Raw genomic sequence first — 19,425 nt, 5'->3', positions numbered from 1 at the left:
ATCTGAAATATACTTGTGCACATAAATCTTTATTATCGATTTATATAATTTATAATTATATAATATATATATTTGTGTCTCTGTGTCCTTCCGTGTCTTACATTTGAGATATTATATGTATTTTCGTGTCTGTGTCCATATCGTATCAGTGTTCGTGTTAGTATCTTTAAGTTGTACTTATACATTATTATATTATTAAAGTGTGTTGTGAAGTGGGTATATTTTTTTTAGAGAGGTGTCCAAATATTAATTTTCCAAGAAAAAAATTGGAAGAGAGAAGAAAAGTATGAATGAGAGGAACCTCAAGTAATAAAGTATATAAGGTGTTTTGAAATAGTCTTGGCCACAACAAATGTTTGGAAGCTCGAGATGTCACACCAAGACAGTGATCTCTTGTCTTCTTAATAAACTCTAAATTATTTATCATTAACCTGTTATCTAAACTGTTGATATTAGTCATTTTTATTTTTTTATTACAAAATTTTATAAGCAAATCATTGGGCTAAAAAGATATGAATGATAAAAGACCAAGACTTTACTTGTATACACTATGGAGAGAGATTTGACTGGTGTGTTCATTTCATAAAACAACAACTTTTGATTTTGTTTCTTTAATAACACTAGTTTCTCATAAATGTGCATGAATTTGAATTACGATGATGTTCTGGCCCCACTCCCATACATTAAATTCTCAGTTTGTCTTGTTAATATAACAGATCATTGTCTTGCAGTCACTTCATCTAAAGTTTCAAAACAGTTTCTGAGACCAAGACTATTTCAAAAAAACCTTATACTACTTAACTATTTGAGGTTTCTTTTTTCATTCTCTTTTTTTTATGACAGTTTTGCCTTGCTTCATTTGAAGAACTCCTTCACTCTAGGATCAGAGAATTCAAACTAATGTACAAGATTTTGTTCTTTACATTTAGGATTAAACTCTTAACAAACAATCAGGTCCTTCATATTTATTTTTCATTTATATATTTTGAATTGTAGAATTTGAAAGATATATCTAGATATAGAAATGGATTATACAATTTAAAATGTTTTTTTAATATACATTGAAAATATTTATCTGGTTTTATTTTTTGTAATTTACATATCTATCTGGTTTTCGAAAAAAATGAATTTAAAAATATTTTTGGATCTATAAATATCTTTCAAATTTTATTATATGAAGTTTTTCTAGATCACTCATTCCCAACTAAAAAAATATCAATGAAATAAAAAGTAAGAAATAGGGGATGTGAGAAGAAACTGTAAAAATGAAGGCAGGAACAACTTGGTTGCATGATATTGAGTTCATGTATTTGTTTTTGAACCTATTGACAAGACAAAACCAATGGATCAATTCTCATCAAGCAAATACAAACTTGGATTTCTTGGTCTTACCTTTAACTTATTCTCTTTTGGCATCTTTTCTTAGAAACCAATTTAGTAAAGTTCTCGTATTACATAAAAATAAGAAAATTAAATAATAACTCAATCTTAAAAAATCAGCTTATAAGATGAAGTTTGTACTCATTTATATATTATGAAATACTCTTATGTCTAGTTAATGTGACATCTCCAACCCATTCATTCTCAAAACTTACAGACTCGTGCATAAGACTATATATTATAGGTAGTCTAATAGAAGATGACTTAATAAGTCCAACAACTCTTGAATAGATTCTAAATGACTCTAATATTATATTAAGACATGAACTTTAAGTCTAACTTAACTTTATAAATCGACTTATAAGTGATGTTTGCATCCACTTATAATATGAAATATATTTATTTCTAGTTAGGATTTTGAACGGGAAGTGTCTAGTTGTTTGCTTGGGATTGTCAAGTTCACCATCTTCTGCCACTCATTGTGAGTTATGTCACTCATTGTGAGTCAAGTTAAATGCATTCATTAGGTGCATGTATAACTTAAATAGTGCATAATTGTAAATCTTCTGATATTTGTACTTAATTCCTGTAAATAAATAAAAAATACACGCTTTATAAATTAAAAGTATTCATGCTATTGTTTATTTTTCTCTTAGCAACAACAAAATTTGAATTTAAGATCTTATGTTATACAAATCCTTTGTTAAGGTAACTCTAGTGGGTTTTTCCTGTTGTATTGGAACATAGTATATTATGATTATTTTATTCTGCTAAGAGTGCGTTTTACTCATTTTCCACTTTCTGCAGTTGCAACACCTATTGATGTGCCTTCAATTAAACTGAACACCATTCAAACAATTACTATGTTTTGTATTCGAGAATGCTGTGATTTCTGTAAGTTGCATGTAGGATGAGGAGAGTAATAAATAACAAATGCATAAAAGTATAAATATATCTTACAACAAGAGATACAAAATACACATCTAAAAAGAATTCATAGATATATACCACGAGAGCTTGTGGTCACAGTATAATCCCGAGAAGCAATTGGGGAACTAAGAATGGACAATCATAACTACAACAAATAAGATTCAAAGAATTTGCTCCTTTTAAGAAGAACAAAAAAAATGTGGATTGTTCATGCAGTCAATCTGAAGCCAAAAGTTTCATGCCACTCAATCCTAGAAGAGATGTGCAAACACAGGGTTGAAACCGGCAAAAACAACCTTTTCTCTTTTCTTTTTTGTTTTTTCTTAGAAGGAAGCTTAAAGATGATTTTGCTCAGAGCAGAAGAAGGGAAGCTATGAACACAGCCAGAGAGGAAAAGAAGAAGCAGACAGCAACCTTAGGCTGTGCATTTCCTGGTGGCGCTTTGGTTCCAGCAGTGGGGCTGGAAGCTGGGGCTATTTTAACAACAGGAGGCAAAGCTGGCTCTGCAACTTCAGATTCTGTCAAGGGTGGGAGTGGAGCTTCAGTTGGAGGCAAGAAACCTGGGGTAATCAGTCCAAAAAGACCACCTGGTTGAACAGGGTCCATGTAAGTAGGTTTCTTGTCACCCAAATTTAAGCATTTGTTCCCTGCAGTAAAATGGAGAAAAAACATTTTAGTAATGAAGAGGTTCACAAAAAACGACTACATGGTACAGCCGAATTTGCCAGCACTTACTTCTGTATCTGTCGGCAGTTTTAGGGAAGTCAGTGATGATACCATCAATTTTTACGCCCTCAGCATTTAAATATGAGTTTATCTCAACAGTTGCATCTGAGAAGAAATCCCATGATTGAGAAACAAACTCATTGCTGAATGTCTCTACAAAAACTGAGAGGTTTGCAGCGTTTAGCTTTGGCACGATTTTCGTAGTGCTTGTTAGGAATTTATCATTATTAGAAAATACAGAGTCCTTGCTGACAATCACAGCACTGGCAAATTTCTTGATATCCTCAACAGCTGCTGATGCAGCATCACCCACAATCTCGTCAATCTTGTACACAAGCTCGTAACTGGTTTTCTCTTTGAACTTTAGCAGTACAGAGCTATTAGTGGATTGAATATAAACTTTTTGGGATCCGGGTTTATCATAACCTGCACTGCTCAAAGCATTGATGACTGCATCAATCACACTTAATCCTTGCTTTTCAGCAAGATAGGCTGCATTCTGATAACATGAAAAACAACAAAACATGCATGTTAGTAAATGGAAGATGAAACTCGAAAATACAACAATTATTTATGTTTCATCACCATAAAAAAAACAATATTCTTTACTTGGTAGAAAAAAAATCATGCTGAAGAAGAGTGAAAGAAGTATTTACTTTGACGATGAAATCAATCATAAGAATTATTAAACCCTAAACCCTAAACTAAGTGACCCTGAGCCATCTTCAAAAAAACATGCTTTATTCTTACAAAAAAGACTAAATGTTCAAATAACAGCAGATATAATAAATCAATTAACAGGTATGAAAGAACGCACCTCAACACTGATAGAGATACCAGATAGAGAAGTCTGATTTTTTGTCAAGGACAAGAAATGTGATAACGACGTCAATCTCCCGGAATTCTTAGATTTTGGATTCCTGAACAGTCTGTATTTTGCAAAAGGATTCAATATTGAGGCTGCAGGGAAAATAGAGAAGAGAAAAATGTCAATATTTGTTGTAACATTTTCAATATGAAAGGGAAATTTTTGCCGTGATAGTTTATCAGTGAGACATGATTGCTCTTTATAAAGTGAATATGTAAGCTAATTTCCTCTTTGTTCCCAACACAGGACTTGTATCAATGTGCATATATCTCATTCTAAATTTTGGCTAATTGAAAGTATCAGTCAACTAAGCTTTGACAAGTCTGGATTAACTCCATGCAAATACAGAAATATAGAAGAACATTTTACCTAATTGAATAGTAAACGGCTACAGAACTTAAGATCACTTACGGGTCAAATCTTTTATATCATTCCACGTGAGGTTGAATGCAAATATGCCACTGCCAGTTTTGATCTCAGGGATAGTCATGGCAAATTTGCTGAAGTTTGATTGGGCAACTGCAGTACTCTCTATAAGATCAATGGAGTTTAAGCAAAATGGTGTTCCATCCTTTGACATTTGAACCGGACAGTCAAGAACATCCACACCATCAGCTATGGCCTTCTCATATGCTAAGTTGGTACAAGCAGGATAATCCCCACTTGCTCCATATTTTGAAATAACCAAAGTTTTATCTGAACCACAGATAAAAAAATTTAAAGAAACAAATCAACAATGGTGCAAGCTTTGATTCCACCAAATCCTCATACAATAAAAAAAACTAGAAATCGCTAAAGAACAATATGAGAATACATATTCCAAAATTATACCTTGTTTTGTAGCATTGGTGCCTAACTGAGAAAAGCAACCTGCATAACAAGACAACCGAATATCTACTTAATAGAGGAAACAGGAAATGTTAAAGCAAGCATAAAGACATGTTTTGAGGTTATAATTTATGAGTATGCAAGAATGCAGAAGCAGCTAATATGGAGCACATGCTTATGTCTCATTTTAGGGAAATTTCATCAGTTAAAATTAACTTACACGTGAATTAATTTATAGAAGTTATTTCCTATTAACTTCAAAATCTGACCTTTTAACTCGTGAATAAGCTAAGCTTAGGTTATACGGAAGTTAATTTCATTTTTTCTCTCCTAAAAGTACTTATGGAAAAGATTCATCCAAACAGACCCTATGTATCAGTGAAATATATTGAAGGGGAGGGGATGACAGCAGATTTTTCATTTTTAATTTAGAAACATAAAAGAGTTAGAAAACAGAACAAGTGATGAAGATTGGTAATTTACATGATAATCTCTGATTTTATTCTTCAAGTTCTGCTATATTTAGAAATTCTCAAATAGTTAGATTGTTTACATAAAACAAATACTTTTTGCTGTCCTCTAATATCTTCTATCCAAAAAACAACCTACGTAAACAGGATTTAGATCAGATCAAATGTATTCTAATTGTAACAGGCTATTCTGACAATATGTGAGAAAAATAAAGAAACTTACCTATAGCTTCAAATGGAGTAACGGGGAAATCAGACAGCACACCATCAACAGAGAATTCACCGTTGTCTATGAACTGGAGGTACTCAGTAAGTGGATCATAACTGTAATTGAAGCTAGATGGAACATCATTCACAAAATCTGATCCAAAAACTTCTAGCCCCACTTTATGTGCATCCGAGACCAAAGATGTATGTGGTTGTAGATAAAGACTTGCATCTACTGGCCATATGTATCCCTTTGGAACAAGAATTCCAGAAGCAAATGTCTTGATAAATGTAAGATTCTTTAAAAGCGATCCATAAGTCTGATTGATTGATGGTTCCAACTCATCCTTATCCATAAACCGGAAGACAAGTTTTGTTGTTTTTAGGTTCAAGCGTGAAGATATACCTCTCAGAAAATTAACCTCCGGTGAAGAGATATAACTGAAAACTATTCTTTTAGAAGCTGAAATCACAAAGCTTCTCATGCTCAAATTGTGCTGTGCGTAGAATGTATCGTGCTTTAAAGTATCAGAGAAAACAAGAGTTAGTTTTGAAACAAACAAGGAGACTGAATCATGAGAATGGATCATGCATTCATTCCATTTACCTGAATATTCAACCATATTCCTTTTGGTTTTTGATTAAGTGTAACCAAATCATCAACAGTAAGAATTAGAAAACCAATGCCATCAAACCGGTTGGTTCGAGAATATACTCCCTGAGTTACTGTCCAGAAACAGCAAACTGTCAGGAACTATATAAAACAACAACTTCAAAGCTCATTCACAAGCTGGGAGAGAGAAGTTAAAAAAGATCCTGCATTAGATGCTAGACCTCACACCAGCAACACATATTCACTGTAGAAAAGAATGTCTTAGTCCATCAAATAAAACTACGTGCTTTAAATAAATCAAACTCACATAAGACATCGCTTAGCTGCTTCATGGTGTAATCCAGAGAAAAATAGCCCCTGATGGGTACTCCATTAACCAAGTAACTTGTGGTATCATTTGGGTATGTGGTGGCAATGTAAGTAGAATTTGCAAGGTTTATGTCTGGTAGGCAAATCCCAACTGCATCTTTTGTTAACTGCACATCACACGATACATACACATCCGGCCCAGTCGTTATTACTGCCAAACTATAGGCACTATCACTGGAATCAGGAAAAATCCCTGAAAATCCACCACGTGCCACAACCAACGGGGGACCTCCTGCGAAACAAGAACACAAGTAAGTTCCAAAACACCTTGTACAGTGAAAAAAGTGGCAACAACCTTTGACGTTACATCAACAACCTCTAGATTGCATGCAAAAAATTATTAATGCTGAAAATCCCACTTTCACAAGTGCTGTGATATGGCTAGAAGAGAGTATTCCGTTGAGTTAAGCCTAAATCCAAATTCTAAAACTGTTTCAAAACTTATATCAACAATTTCTGGTAAGTTTATCAAGTCAACCTTAGACCATTATCCGCAACTGGCAGATGTCTTAAAACCGGACATGTTCGGCCGTTTAAGGAATTGTACAAATTCCACATATATAACATAACTTGAGCCAGAAACATAATTCTACGGTGGTGAATCGACAAAAATTTCATTCAGCCAAAACCTTCGCTAACAATTGTTAACAAGCTCGAGAAACGCAAAACTATTGAGAAGCAGTGCATCAATTATCGACAAGCCAACACAGAGCATGGCTTGGCTATTTATCCAAATCCGAACTCAGCTCAAACAAAGCAATGAAAGTTGGGAGAAAAGAAACGCACAGATCCTACACTTGGTAGCAAGTTAGTCAATACAGGTTGAGAAAACAGAATGAGAAGCAGAGATCGAAGCAAGAGAAAAATACATTAGAAGAATGAGTGAGAAATTTCTTACCGTTGAGTGTTTTCCAGGCAGATCTCTGAGCAGAGGCGATAGCAATAAGAGCGTGAAGAAGAAGAAGAAGCGCCGCGAGTGGAGCAGAGAGAGCGCGTGGATTCCACATCTCGGCAACGTTGGAACTGAAGAAGCCAACCACCTCAAAAAAATGAAAGAGAAGAGAGTAAGTGTTTGTGTGTGTTTGACAGTGCGGTCTTAACTCAGAAGCTGAGCTTTTCCAAAATGGTAATGGCGTTTTGGTATTTTTCTTGCGGTTATATATTGTGGATTCGTATTTATATGTTATTATTTAATTAAATTTAATATTGCTATGTGAAAAAATAAAATAAAAGGAAAAAGCTGGGGAAAGTGGTTTTGACTGATGTAGCAGGTGGTGCGGCGTGGGGTCCACAATGTGGTTGTCAAAACTCTGGCAGTGGAAACGTGGCGCATGGTGGTTGGGCGAAGGGAGTGGATTGGAAAAACGCGCAAAACGGCGAGGTTGTGCGTGAGTAAGTGGTGTCCACCGTGGGAGGACAACGTGCGACCGTGAATTGTGACTGCGATTTCAGTAAACGGCTTTGATATTATGAAAGAAGGAATAACAAGTCTTGTCAAAGAAGCGTAAATAATCTTGTGTTTGTGTGATACACATATTAAATATTAACACTTATACTATATGTATTAATGAAATATTTAATTTAAAAAATATATAAATTTTTTTAATACGTAACATAATTTTAAAAAATAATAATAATTTTTTAAGAATTTAAATTTATTATATAAATTTTTGTTATGATTTTTATATAAGTAAGTAACAAATTTTTTAAATCAATTATAAAAAATATTTTTGTTTATAAACATAAATTTTTATTATCAATTTATATAATTTATAATTAAATAATATATAAATTAGTGTTATGTATCTTTATTTTAAAAGATATATGTATTTCCGTGCATATGATTGTATCGTATGAGTATACACTTAATATATATATATAGAGGAGGTAAAAAAGAAAGTCTCCTTGTCTATGTTTTCTTTTTACTACTGCACTATAATTAAATTAGTTTAATAACTAATTATTAATTATAATACTAAATATGCATTAAAAATCTAAATCTGAAACCTCAAATGATCTATAAAATATTTTCATAATTAATCTAATCCATTGACAGATGAATGACAAAGTCAATGGATGGAGGTTTTCTTTTTTTTCTTCTTCTTCAAAGTTATGGTTGCTCCACTTTTAATGCTATTATTAATTCATAAACATAAATTAATGACGTTTATAATTGGTAAAATAATTAACACTGACATTGAGTAGGTATGTTTTTTTAGAAGCTAATTTTCTTGGTTGTTCACCTCATTTAAAGAGAGTTGTACTTACACATTCTTATCTGTTATAAAAAAAATAAAAGAAAAAAAATAAGATTCCATATTTTCAGCTAATTTTGTTAGTATATATTTAATTCTCATTTAATTTTATGTTTTATTGTATAGTCTAGTCTCTTCATTCCCATGATTTTACAAAGTTTTTTCATTAAACTTACAAAAATTATATATATATATATATATAAGGTGTTTTTCCAAGAGAAAATTTGGAAGAGAGAAAGGTATGAGTGAAACCGACCTCAAATAATTAAGTGTTTTTCCAAGAGAAAAAATTGGAATGAGAGAAAAGTATGAATGAGAGGAACCTGAAATAATAAAGTATATAAGGTGGTTTGAAATAGTATTGGCCTCAACAACACTATGGAAGCTCCAGATGTCACAGCAAGATCTTGCTAATAAAGTCTAAATTATTTATCATTAACCTATTATTTTAACTGTTTATATTAGTCATTTTTTATTTTTTTATTACAAAATTTTATAAACAAATCACTAGTTTAAATAAATATTCAAGTTTATTGAAATATTAGGATAAATAGACACTCAATCAGTATATTTGAAAGTAGTCAATCAGTATATTTGAAAGTATTGTCTGTTTTAAAATTACAAATTTTATCACGGTTTACTTAGCGAGTTAAGAAAATAAATGTATAAATATTGTTTTAAACTCAACTCATAAGTGATGTAAGACTATGTTGAATATATAAAATAAATATTGTTTTGGATAAGAATTTTGGCGATCTCAAACCTATAACATTTAGAGTAGTAAAAAATAAGTATACTCTTAGTCTAGTGAGTCATATGTTATCTTTCTTGCGTATTATACTAAACTCTATACCTTATCTCCTTTGTATCTGACCTTGTCATTGACCTAATTCAGTAATAATTGTTGTCTCATATTTAAGGTTGATTATTCAGATCCTTCGATTTGTAGATATGATGTTAATGTCTTTAAATACGAGCATCAATAGTGTTGGATATGAAACTAGAACCAATTAGGTTGGGCTGACTAGACACTATGTTTAGTTGGTGGGCTTAATCATTGGATCCCCTTTATAGTTTATATTTGAAGAAATCATTATACTTGTAATTGGTGTGCAACATGATAGAATGAAAACCTAATAGTTATCCTTGTGGATGTAGATTGGAGTTAGCGACGGAACCACGTTAAATCTTGTGTTATTTATGTGTTATTTTTTCCCATCAAATAGATGACCATTTATCCACAAAATCAAATTCAACCTATAAAAAATATATATATATATATATATATATATATATATAAATAATAAAAGATCAAGACTTTATTTTTATATCACGGAGAGATATGATGTTAATATCTTTAATTATGCTCAAAATCGGATTTGACCTATAACATTATATATATGAATAATAAAAGATCAAGAATTATTTTTATACTATGGAGAAATTTGACTGGTGTATTCATTTCATAAAACAACAATTTTGATTTTGATTCATTAATAAAGAAAAACAAAAGTGAATAGAAGTTTCTCATAAATGTGCATGACAGCGAGCTTTGTGTTCATGAATTTGAATTACGACGATGTTCTTGCCCCACTCTCATACATTAAATTCTCTCAGTTTGTCTTCTTAATACAACAGATCATTGTCTTGCAGTGACAACATCTCAAGCTTCAAAACCGTTTCTCAGACCAAGACCATTTCAAAAAACCTTATACTAAACTATTTGAGGTTGCTCTCATTCATACCTTTCTCTCTTCCAAATTTTCTTTGGAAAAATAATATTTGGACACCTCTCTAAAAAAAATATACCCACTTGACAACACACTTGAATAATAATGTAATGATGTGTTTTTCTAAGAGTGGCATAATATTTTAATTTTAAGTTTTTTTGCAATCTTTAATATTTATTCACTGTATTTACTATATAAACAAGTTTTTCATGTAAGGAAACATGACAAGATAATACTATATCCATTATTTTTTTTACAGAACTGCTACTACATTTTTTGTTCTGTTTTTAAATAATAAAATGCCTCATTATAGTATTTAAGATGATTATTTAATATTAATCATGCTTTTAATATTCTAACTAATAATGCAGTCATTATTATTAAAATTAATAAATAATACATATGTATATGTATATATAAAAATAATAATGCAAGAGTTGTGACTTACACATAGCATAGCTGGCAGGGTCCCTCTGTATTCTTAGGGCAGTGGCTATGAAAAGAGAAAGGTTATTTATTTATTCCTTAAAAAAGAGAAAGTGTATGTTGCATCACTTTCTGAATTCTATTGTCATCCCATATATAAAGTACTGGAAATATTAACTTTTTATTTGGGAAAAGGGTTTAGTTAGGTTAAACCTTTTTGGTGCCTCAAAGTTGAGCCATGAAAAAGTGTAATTTGTGAAAATAAATGTATGCTTGTTCTTAATTTGAAATGGGTTGTGTTCATAAAATATTTTAATTTAAATCAATGACCTGTAACTTTTTTTTAAATTTTATGTGACAATAGAATATGATGCGAATTTGCGTCCCAATAATTATTTTAATGCAAGAGCCAAATGGAAAATGAGATAGTGCATTATGAGTAAAAATATTATTTAACTTAATCTTAAAAAATGTGTGGTTGAAAAATCAAAGAAATGCAGAAAATGATTCCAAGTAAATATAAAACAACAATAGATTTTGATGTTGAAGTTGAGGGAATGTAAAACTAATGTTTGTGTTGAGTCAAATAAGCACTTCCCTCGGTTTTGGGCTTGAGCTTGTTATACTATAATAAAATCACGTTGTTATAATGACTAAGCTAGAAACAGTTTTAGAATTAGTTTTATGTTATTGTTAAATAGTTTTTAAATTGTAATTTAATTAGTAACTAAGATTTTTCTATCAAATTTAGAATCTAAATAATTGGTAACAAAAACTTTGATTGCTAATTAGACACCAATTTAGAAATAATTTAACAATAATATAACTAATTTAGAAACCAAAATTTTTTTAGTCACTAAAATGATATCTAATTTAGTCATTATAACAATTAATTATTTTTTGTTTCTAAAACTTGATTTCTATTTTATGATCTTGTGGTGTTAGTGCAATCTCTGTATAGAATAAATACCTTTCATATTCTGTCTGAAATTAAATATTCTGAATTGTAAAATTTAAAAGTTATTTTCACATTATATAATTTTAATATATTTTTTAAAGATAAATATAAAATATATATTTTTGAATTGTGGAATCTAAAATGTATTTTTTAAAGATAAAATGGTTTTTTTTATTGATGTATGGGATGTCAAAACAAATTTATGGATGTGCAAGAAAAACAACCCATATTTGTTAGACTATGTTTGGGCTTCAACAAGCTACACGGTCCACAATAATTTTTAGGATTGCAAACCTAACTGACTTATGACAATTACTTTCTATATGATAAAATTTGAACATGCACCTAAATTTTTATGTGAAATTCCCCTAAATAAAATATATTATAAAATTCATTTTTTAGAATGAGTTTTCGAATTTATTTTGAAATTTTATTTTTGAAACATAATAATCTTTTCCGAATTTGCTTTATCGGAATGTATATCAAGAGGGAAACAATATGGGTTTATTTTTTGGATAATAATTAGTTAACAAATAAAAAGATATTTGATAAAAATGAGATGTGGTATTGGAATATTTGTTCGTAGTTGGAAAACTAAACCCAACTAAATCCATTTTGGTGGAAAAGTATAATACATTTGAAGATGAAATTCAACCCATGTGCCCCGTCTTTGAAGGCAATCACTCCAAATCAATTTGGAATTTGGAACAAATGAAAATATTAGAAGCTTAAAGATGCCGTGTTCATCTTGATATCCTATTTTATTTTGGCTATAAATCTTCATCTTTCATTCATTTAAGTAAATCACACCAAACACTTTTACTTAGACACACTTTCAAATGGAGTCATGGGTGGGGTGGTTGCTTCTTCTATGTTGCCATTTGTTCCTCCTTCCCTTCTCATTCTCCCATTCCTTATGTCATAATCAAGACAAAATTGCCTTGCTCCAATTCAATAACTCTCTCACTTATTCTATCATTTATGCTCATAACTATTATGATTCTATTTGTGAGAATGTTGTTCCAAAGACCGCAACATGGATAAATGGGACAGATTGTTGCTCTTGGTCTGGGGTTACTTGTCACCCCATCTCTGGTCACGTCATAGGCCTTGATCTTGCCTGCAGTGGTCTTACAGGTGAACTCCATCCAAACACTTCTTTTTTCCGTCTTTCTCATCTTCAATCACTTAATCTTGCTTTCAATTACTTTTCCAACTATCGATTATCATTTCCTTTTGGTGGGTTTGTGAGCCTCACACACCTTAATCTGTCTGGTAATACATTTCTTGAAGGTGAAATTCCTTCCCAAATCTCACAACTTTCCAAATTAGAATCACTTGATCTCTCTAATACTCCGTTAACGTGGACAGAAAACAGTTGGGAGAAGTTCCTCCAAAATGCAACCATTTTAAGGGAGCTTATTTTGGATTATGTAGATATGACTTTTATTTCGATGAGACCACTCAATCTATCTACCTCTTTAGTTAATCTTTCTCTTAAATACACCAGAGTTTGGAAAAACTTGAAAACTGACATCTTATGTTTACCAAAACTTAAACACTTATGCTTGTCAGCGAATAGTGTTGAGCAGTTTCCGAACTTGAGTTGCAGTGCTGCTTCTCTCACTATATTGGATCTTTCATGGAACATGTTGGAGGGGACAATCCCTGCCTCTTTCTCCAACTTCACACTTCTTACTTCAGTTGATCTCTCACATAACTATCTCAATGATTCAATCACATCCTCACTCTTAACCCTTCCTCATCTATGTTTTTTGGATCTTAGATTCAATCAATTTAGTGGCCAAATCCCGAATGTCTTTCCCCAGTCAAACAAATTTCAAGAATTACATTTGAGTGCTAACACTATAGGAGGTGAGTTACCATCAACACTTTCAAATCTTAGACATCTCCTATTCTTGGATCTTTCAATGAATCAATTTAGTGGCCAAATTCCATCCTCACTTTCAAATCTTAGACATCTACTTCTCTTGGATCTTTCAAAGAATCAATTTAGTGGCCAAATTCCATCCTCACTTTCAAATCTTCAACATCTTATTCACTTGGATCTTTCACAAAATAAATTTAATGGCCAAATTACATCCTCACTTTCAAATCTTCAACATCTCGTTATCTTAGATCTTTCAGAGAATAGATTTGTGGGCCCCCTGCCCAACAAAATAGCAGGGCTTTCAAACCTAACTCGATTATCCTTCAATGACAACTTACTAAATGGGACAATTCCTGCTTGGTGTTTATCTTTGCCATTTTTGCAAGAACTGAATCTATCAGAGAATCAATTCACAGGCCATGTACCTTCAATCTCATCTCAATCCTTGGAGTCTCTATATTTGTGCTACAACAAGTTACATGACAATATTCCACAATCAGTCTTCACCCTTGTAAACCTAAGTCTCTTATGTTTATCATCAAACAACTTTAGTGGTCTTCAGAACTATACAATCTTCACCAATGCTCCTCTCTTAGAGATATTGTATTTATCTTCTGTGGGTTTAACTGAATTTCCAATTTTTTTAGGAAAAATCCCAATGTTGATAGAGCTTGATCTATCTGACAACAAATTGAATGGAACAGTGCCAAAATGGTTACATGAAATGGGTTCATTAAAATTTTTGAACCTATCCCACAACTTGTTGACAACTCCAATGAATCAATTCTCAAGGAACTACAACCTCAAGTTCCTTGACATTAGTTTCAATTTACTCACTAGCGACGTGTCTTCCTCAATTTGTAATGTAAGTAAGCTTCAAGCTCTCATATTGTCTCACAATAAGTTGACAGGCGTCATTCCACCATGCCTTTTTGCAAACTTGTGGGGCCTTTATATTTTTGATCTAGAAAGGAACAAGCTAAATGGCACCTTACCAAATAACTTCTCAGAGAAAAGTGATCTCGTTTATTTTAATGTTAATGATAACCAATTGGAAGGTCCTTTGCCAAAATCTTTGTCCAATTGCACAATATTGAATATCTTGAATCTTGGCAACAATCAAATTGAGGATAAATTTCCTCATTGGCTTCAAACTCTACCAATGTTGATAGTATTGGTATTACGAGCCAACAAATTGTACGGTCCCATTGCAGATTTAAAGACAAAGCATGAGTTTTCAAGTTTAGTTATTTTTGATATCTCATCCAACTATTTCAATGGTCCAATACCAAAAAGCTATATACAAAATTTCGAAGCCATGAAGAATGTCTTTCCATATAAAGAGAGTGAGCTATATGAGGACATTGCATTTGTGTCACTTAATGGGTCCCAAAGTGCTACAGTTGGACATGTAACTGTAACTACAAAAGCGATAAGTATGACACTCAACAAAATTCCAAGAAACTTTGTAACCATTGATTTATCCCAAAACAAATTTGAAGGACAAATTCCATATGTAATTGGAGAGCTTCACTCTCTTAGAGGACTCAACTTTTCCCATAACAAATTAAGTGGTCTTATTCCCAAATCCATTGGATATTTGACAAACTTAGAATCATTGGATATCTCTTCAAATATGTTCACCGGTAGTATTCCAACAGAATTAACCAATTTGAACTTTCTTGAAGTCCTTAATCTTTCCAATAACCAGCTTGTGGGAGAAATACCTAAAGGAAAACAGTTTGACACTTTTTCAAACGACTCCTACCTAGGAAACTTGGGATTATGTGGGTTCCCATTGTCAACGAATTGCAACAACACTAAACAAAATTCTCCATATTCTCTGAGCTTTTGGGGAGAAGAGAGGTTTGGATTTGGATGGGAACCAGTGGTTATAGGGTATGGATGTGGAATGATATTTGGCATTTGCCTCAGACTTTTGTATTATAGGAAAGCTTGAATGGCTTGTGAGGTGGTCTTAATACAAAGGGGAAAAAGAAGTCATGAGAATTGTAGCAAAATAAATGAGTGGAGAATGTTCCATGCACTTGTTTTTATTCAATTTCAATGTAAATCAAGAATCTTATCAGACCATATTGTATTTGAGATTTGATCAATGTTTAGTTGTGAAATAAATGTATTCTACTTTTGTTGTCACATTTCCTTTGTCTGCGTCTTCAAATTTTGTTTGTGAAAGGAATAAACTCACTTTATTGTGACACATCTAATCTTTCAATCAAATCATATTGAGATGATAGTACATATCAAATTTAAAATAAATTACAATTTTTTTCCAGATTAAATTATCTAAAATCTGATAACTCTATATTGTTAAAAACATAACAAATGAAGAAACAATGTTACTCACAATTTCTATCTCCAGTTATTTATTGATTTTTCACTCTAAAATTTTTTTATCCAAAGAAACAAACATTTTATTAAACATATTACAAGTTTGGATGAAAATGAATGATAAACGTCTTGATATTCTGGTAGAGGTGAACTAAACCTTCGTTTGAAGGTCGTAAAAATGTCTTAAAAGATTTAGTGGTGTTGAGAGGTGCTTATAATGGAGGTAATAATTAATTCACGGTTTCACATAACCTCTTTTCATGGAAATAAAAATTTAACAAATACAATAATATGGACATATTTTTTTAAATATACAATTCTCAAATTTATTTTTCAAATCTTGTCATAAATATTAAAAATCAGGGTGTTGATATATTAACACCGTGAACAATAAAAACATACACTTCACACCTTGATAAATTAATATTTTATTCATTTTTATTCTATTTTTTAATTAAAAATATTATTATATTATTATAAAAACATTAAATGTGTGTTTTTTTTATTGTTCAGGGTATAAAAAAAAAATCTCTAAAAAATATTACATTCTCATTATAGAAACAAACTTTTAATATATGAAACACACTAAGACATTGAATTGGTACAATCAATCTGCACCTCTATACATCCTACTCTAGAGTACGTAATCTGAAAGTCATTTTTCAAATTCATAATTAGCTTATGGATTATGTAATCCGGAAGTCTTTTTTCAAATGAGTTATTAGTTTCTGGATTACATAATTCGAAAGTCTTTTCTAATATGAAATTAGTTTCTGGATAATATAATCCGAAAGTTTTTTTTCAGATGCGTGATTAGTTTTTTGATTTCATAATCTAGAAGTCTTTTCTAATATGAGATCAGCTCCCGGATTACATAATCTGAAAGCTATTTCCGAATCTAAAATTAACTTCCAAATTATGTAATCCAAAATATATATAATTTTTTTAAATTGTTACAAATCTATAAGGGTGGCGCAAGAATGATAAAAGTGTATTTTCATAATTTGTATGAGGTGACACAAGAAGATATGGAGGTAGAGGAAGAAGCAGTCAACACTCTTATTTGAACTCGTTTGTGGGATGTCCTCTTTGGGCTTATTTGGACTCATTTGTTCTCTCTAATTTGGGCCACTTATGTCAAGCTATGGCTGTTTAGCAACTGTTTTCTACAACATTGTTTTTTAAGATACTTTTGTGTATGTGTGATGTTTGTAGTAAATCTGGTCCCACTCTTTAATTAATTATGAATTTAATATTTATTTTTTAAAAATAATTAAAATAAGAGATAAAGAATTAGAATGTGGTGTGGTGGGGGCACATATTATTGGGCCATATTTACGATTTGTTTTTGTATCCTTAAATCTTTTAAGTGTTTTTAGTTTCTATTCTAAATTTTAATTGATGTAAACTTTTTTTTAAAATAATTAGTTTCTAATCGAAATTTTAATCCACGTTAAACTTTTTAAATTTCTATCCTTAATTAAGTAATAACACGAGGTGATAATTATAATTGATTGTTCAATATATGATGTCATATGATAATTTAATAATTTAATGAGAAAATTAGGTATATTTTTTAAACTTTCTTTGAATTACCCATTATCTAATTTTGTTATTAATATATATATATATGTATGTATATTTAATTTTAACAATATTATTTTAAAATATATTATATAATAAAGCCGATTAGTATCAACACTTAAAGACAACAATAATATAAATATATTATTAGGATATTTTGAAAACAAAATAATATATTTTTAAATTTTCAAAACAATCTAATTCTAAAACAATTCAAGAATCACAAATTGCATTAAAAAGTATTTAGTATGTTTGCACTTACACTTTGTCTCAGTCTTATGGTTATCCAAACTCTTCATTTTCTTCAGTGATTGGAAAAATAAAAAAACTGATAGTATTTTTCTCATACTTTTTTCTTTAGTTTTACTAAGACCAAAACTGTTACACTTACTTTGGTCTTAAGCTCACGAAAACATGTTACAATTGGATAGAAAGGTAAAAGATAGATCATAAGCACTAAAAAATATTTATAATAAAAAGATAAAGATAAAGATAAACAATTTTCAAACACTGAGTCAAGAAATAAAACAACTTATGAATAAAATAAAATAAAAACGTGTGTACAACGATTGAGAGAAGCCGAATAAATCCTAAACTTTTACCTTTTGCTTCTATCTTATACAAACAAACATTATCCTCTTTTCTATGAACTTCTTCAATCAAAAGTTCAAATTATTTACATAAAAAAATTGTTGATCATTGAAAAAAATGTACAATTCTCGATCACTAATTAAAACATCTTCCTAATAAAAACAAAACAAAATTTGATTTAACCTTAATAAATCCTAAACTTTAAATTCTTATCTTTTGCTGGAGTATTGAACAATCAAACACTATTATCACCTTTGATCAACTTGTTTAATCAAAACATGTTGGAGATCCCACATCGACTAGAGATTAGAGCCTTTTATTGTATATAAGTGGATGCAAATCTCAATCATATGAGCCGATTTTATGGAGTTGAGTTAGACTTAAAGTAAATTTTGTAACAAAACACAAACACCTCCTCAATAAAATTAAATAAATAAAGGGTTTTTGTTGAAAGATGAGACATGCACTTTTTGAATCGTCTTTCTTCCATTGAGAAAATTTAGAAAGTGGGAAAAACCTACCATAGGAATATTAAATATATTTGCTCCTCCTTTTTCTATGCCTTTAATTTTCTATCTATATCTTACCATCAATTTCAACTCTCCAAGTAAAATTATCATCATTTTACAAATTTTATTATCCATGTTTTTTCATGCATTTTATCATCAAAAGTTTTATTTTATTGAGTTTATAAAAAGATAAAAGAAGTCATTTTGTAGCTAATTCTTGCAAAATGATGTCATATTAAACTTATTTTGTTTAGTTTAAATATTTCTCTGCCATGTCATCTCTATATTAGAAATTTAATAGATTGATTTATAAACAATAGAAAATTTTGATAGTAAAATATGTTTTCGATTATAAAATCTGTAAATTAACTATAGTTGAACAGTAAAAAAATATTATTAAATTTTTAGATACAGTATTAAAAATATAAAAAAAATTGTATATATCATATTAAAAAAAATTATAAATATTTTAGTATTGATGTATATCAAGAGGGAAACAACATGGGTTTATTTTTTGGATAATAATTAGTTAACAAATAAAAAAATATTTGATAAAAATGAGAGGTGGTGTTGGGATAATTGTTTGTAGTTGGAATAGTAAACCCAAGTCCCAATTTTTGGGGCATTGACTTAAAGTCAATTCCATTTTGGTGGAAAAGTATAATACATTATTTGAAGATGAAAATCAACCCATATGCCCCGTCTTTCAAGGCAATTTGGAAATTGAAACATTAATGA

At 30.5% G+C, this 19,425-nt stretch overlaps 2 protein-coding genes across 2 annotated transcripts; one reads left to right on the top strand and one right to left on the bottom strand.

The window, feature by feature from the left end:
• Positions 1-2,300: 2,300 nt before the first annotated feature.
• LOC137826403 (glycerophosphodiester phosphodiesterase GDPDL1-like) lies at positions 2,301-7,581 on the bottom strand. Its single transcript, XM_068632362.1, has 9 exons — positions 7,290-7,581; positions 6,330-6,623; positions 6,017-6,135; positions 5,426-5,927; positions 4,736-4,774; positions 4,316-4,600; positions 3,854-3,996; positions 3,046-3,535; positions 2,301-2,957 (listed from the first exon to the last, which is right to left on the bottom strand). The coding sequence occupies exons 1-9, from the start codon at positions 7,396-7,398 to the stop codon at positions 2,662-2,664; spliced, it is 2,277 nt and encodes a 758-aa protein (XP_068488463.1). The 5' UTR covers positions 7,399-7,581; the 3' UTR covers positions 2,301-2,661.
• A 5,018-nt stretch (positions 7,582-12,599) lies between these two features.
• LOC137826090 (receptor-like protein 9DC3) lies at positions 12,600-15,734 on the top strand. The gene is made up of 2 exons (XM_068631939.1): positions 12,600-13,700; positions 13,824-15,734. The coding sequence occupies exons 1-2, from the start codon at positions 12,600-12,602 to the stop codon at positions 15,609-15,611; spliced, it is 2,889 nt and encodes a 962-aa protein (XP_068488040.1). The 3' UTR covers positions 15,612-15,734.
• Positions 15,735-19,425: the final 3,691 nt, after the last annotated feature.

Source organism: Phaseolus vulgaris, chromosome 8 (assembly GCF_000499845.2).
Source record: "Phaseolus vulgaris cultivar G19833 chromosome 8, P. vulgaris v2.0, whole genome shotgun sequence".
NCBI lineage: Eukaryota > Viridiplantae > Streptophyta > Magnoliopsida > Fabales > Fabaceae > Phaseolus > Phaseolus vulgaris.
Note: the sequence above shows the minus strand (reverse complement) of the source record. Positions and strands in the feature narration are given on the sequence as shown.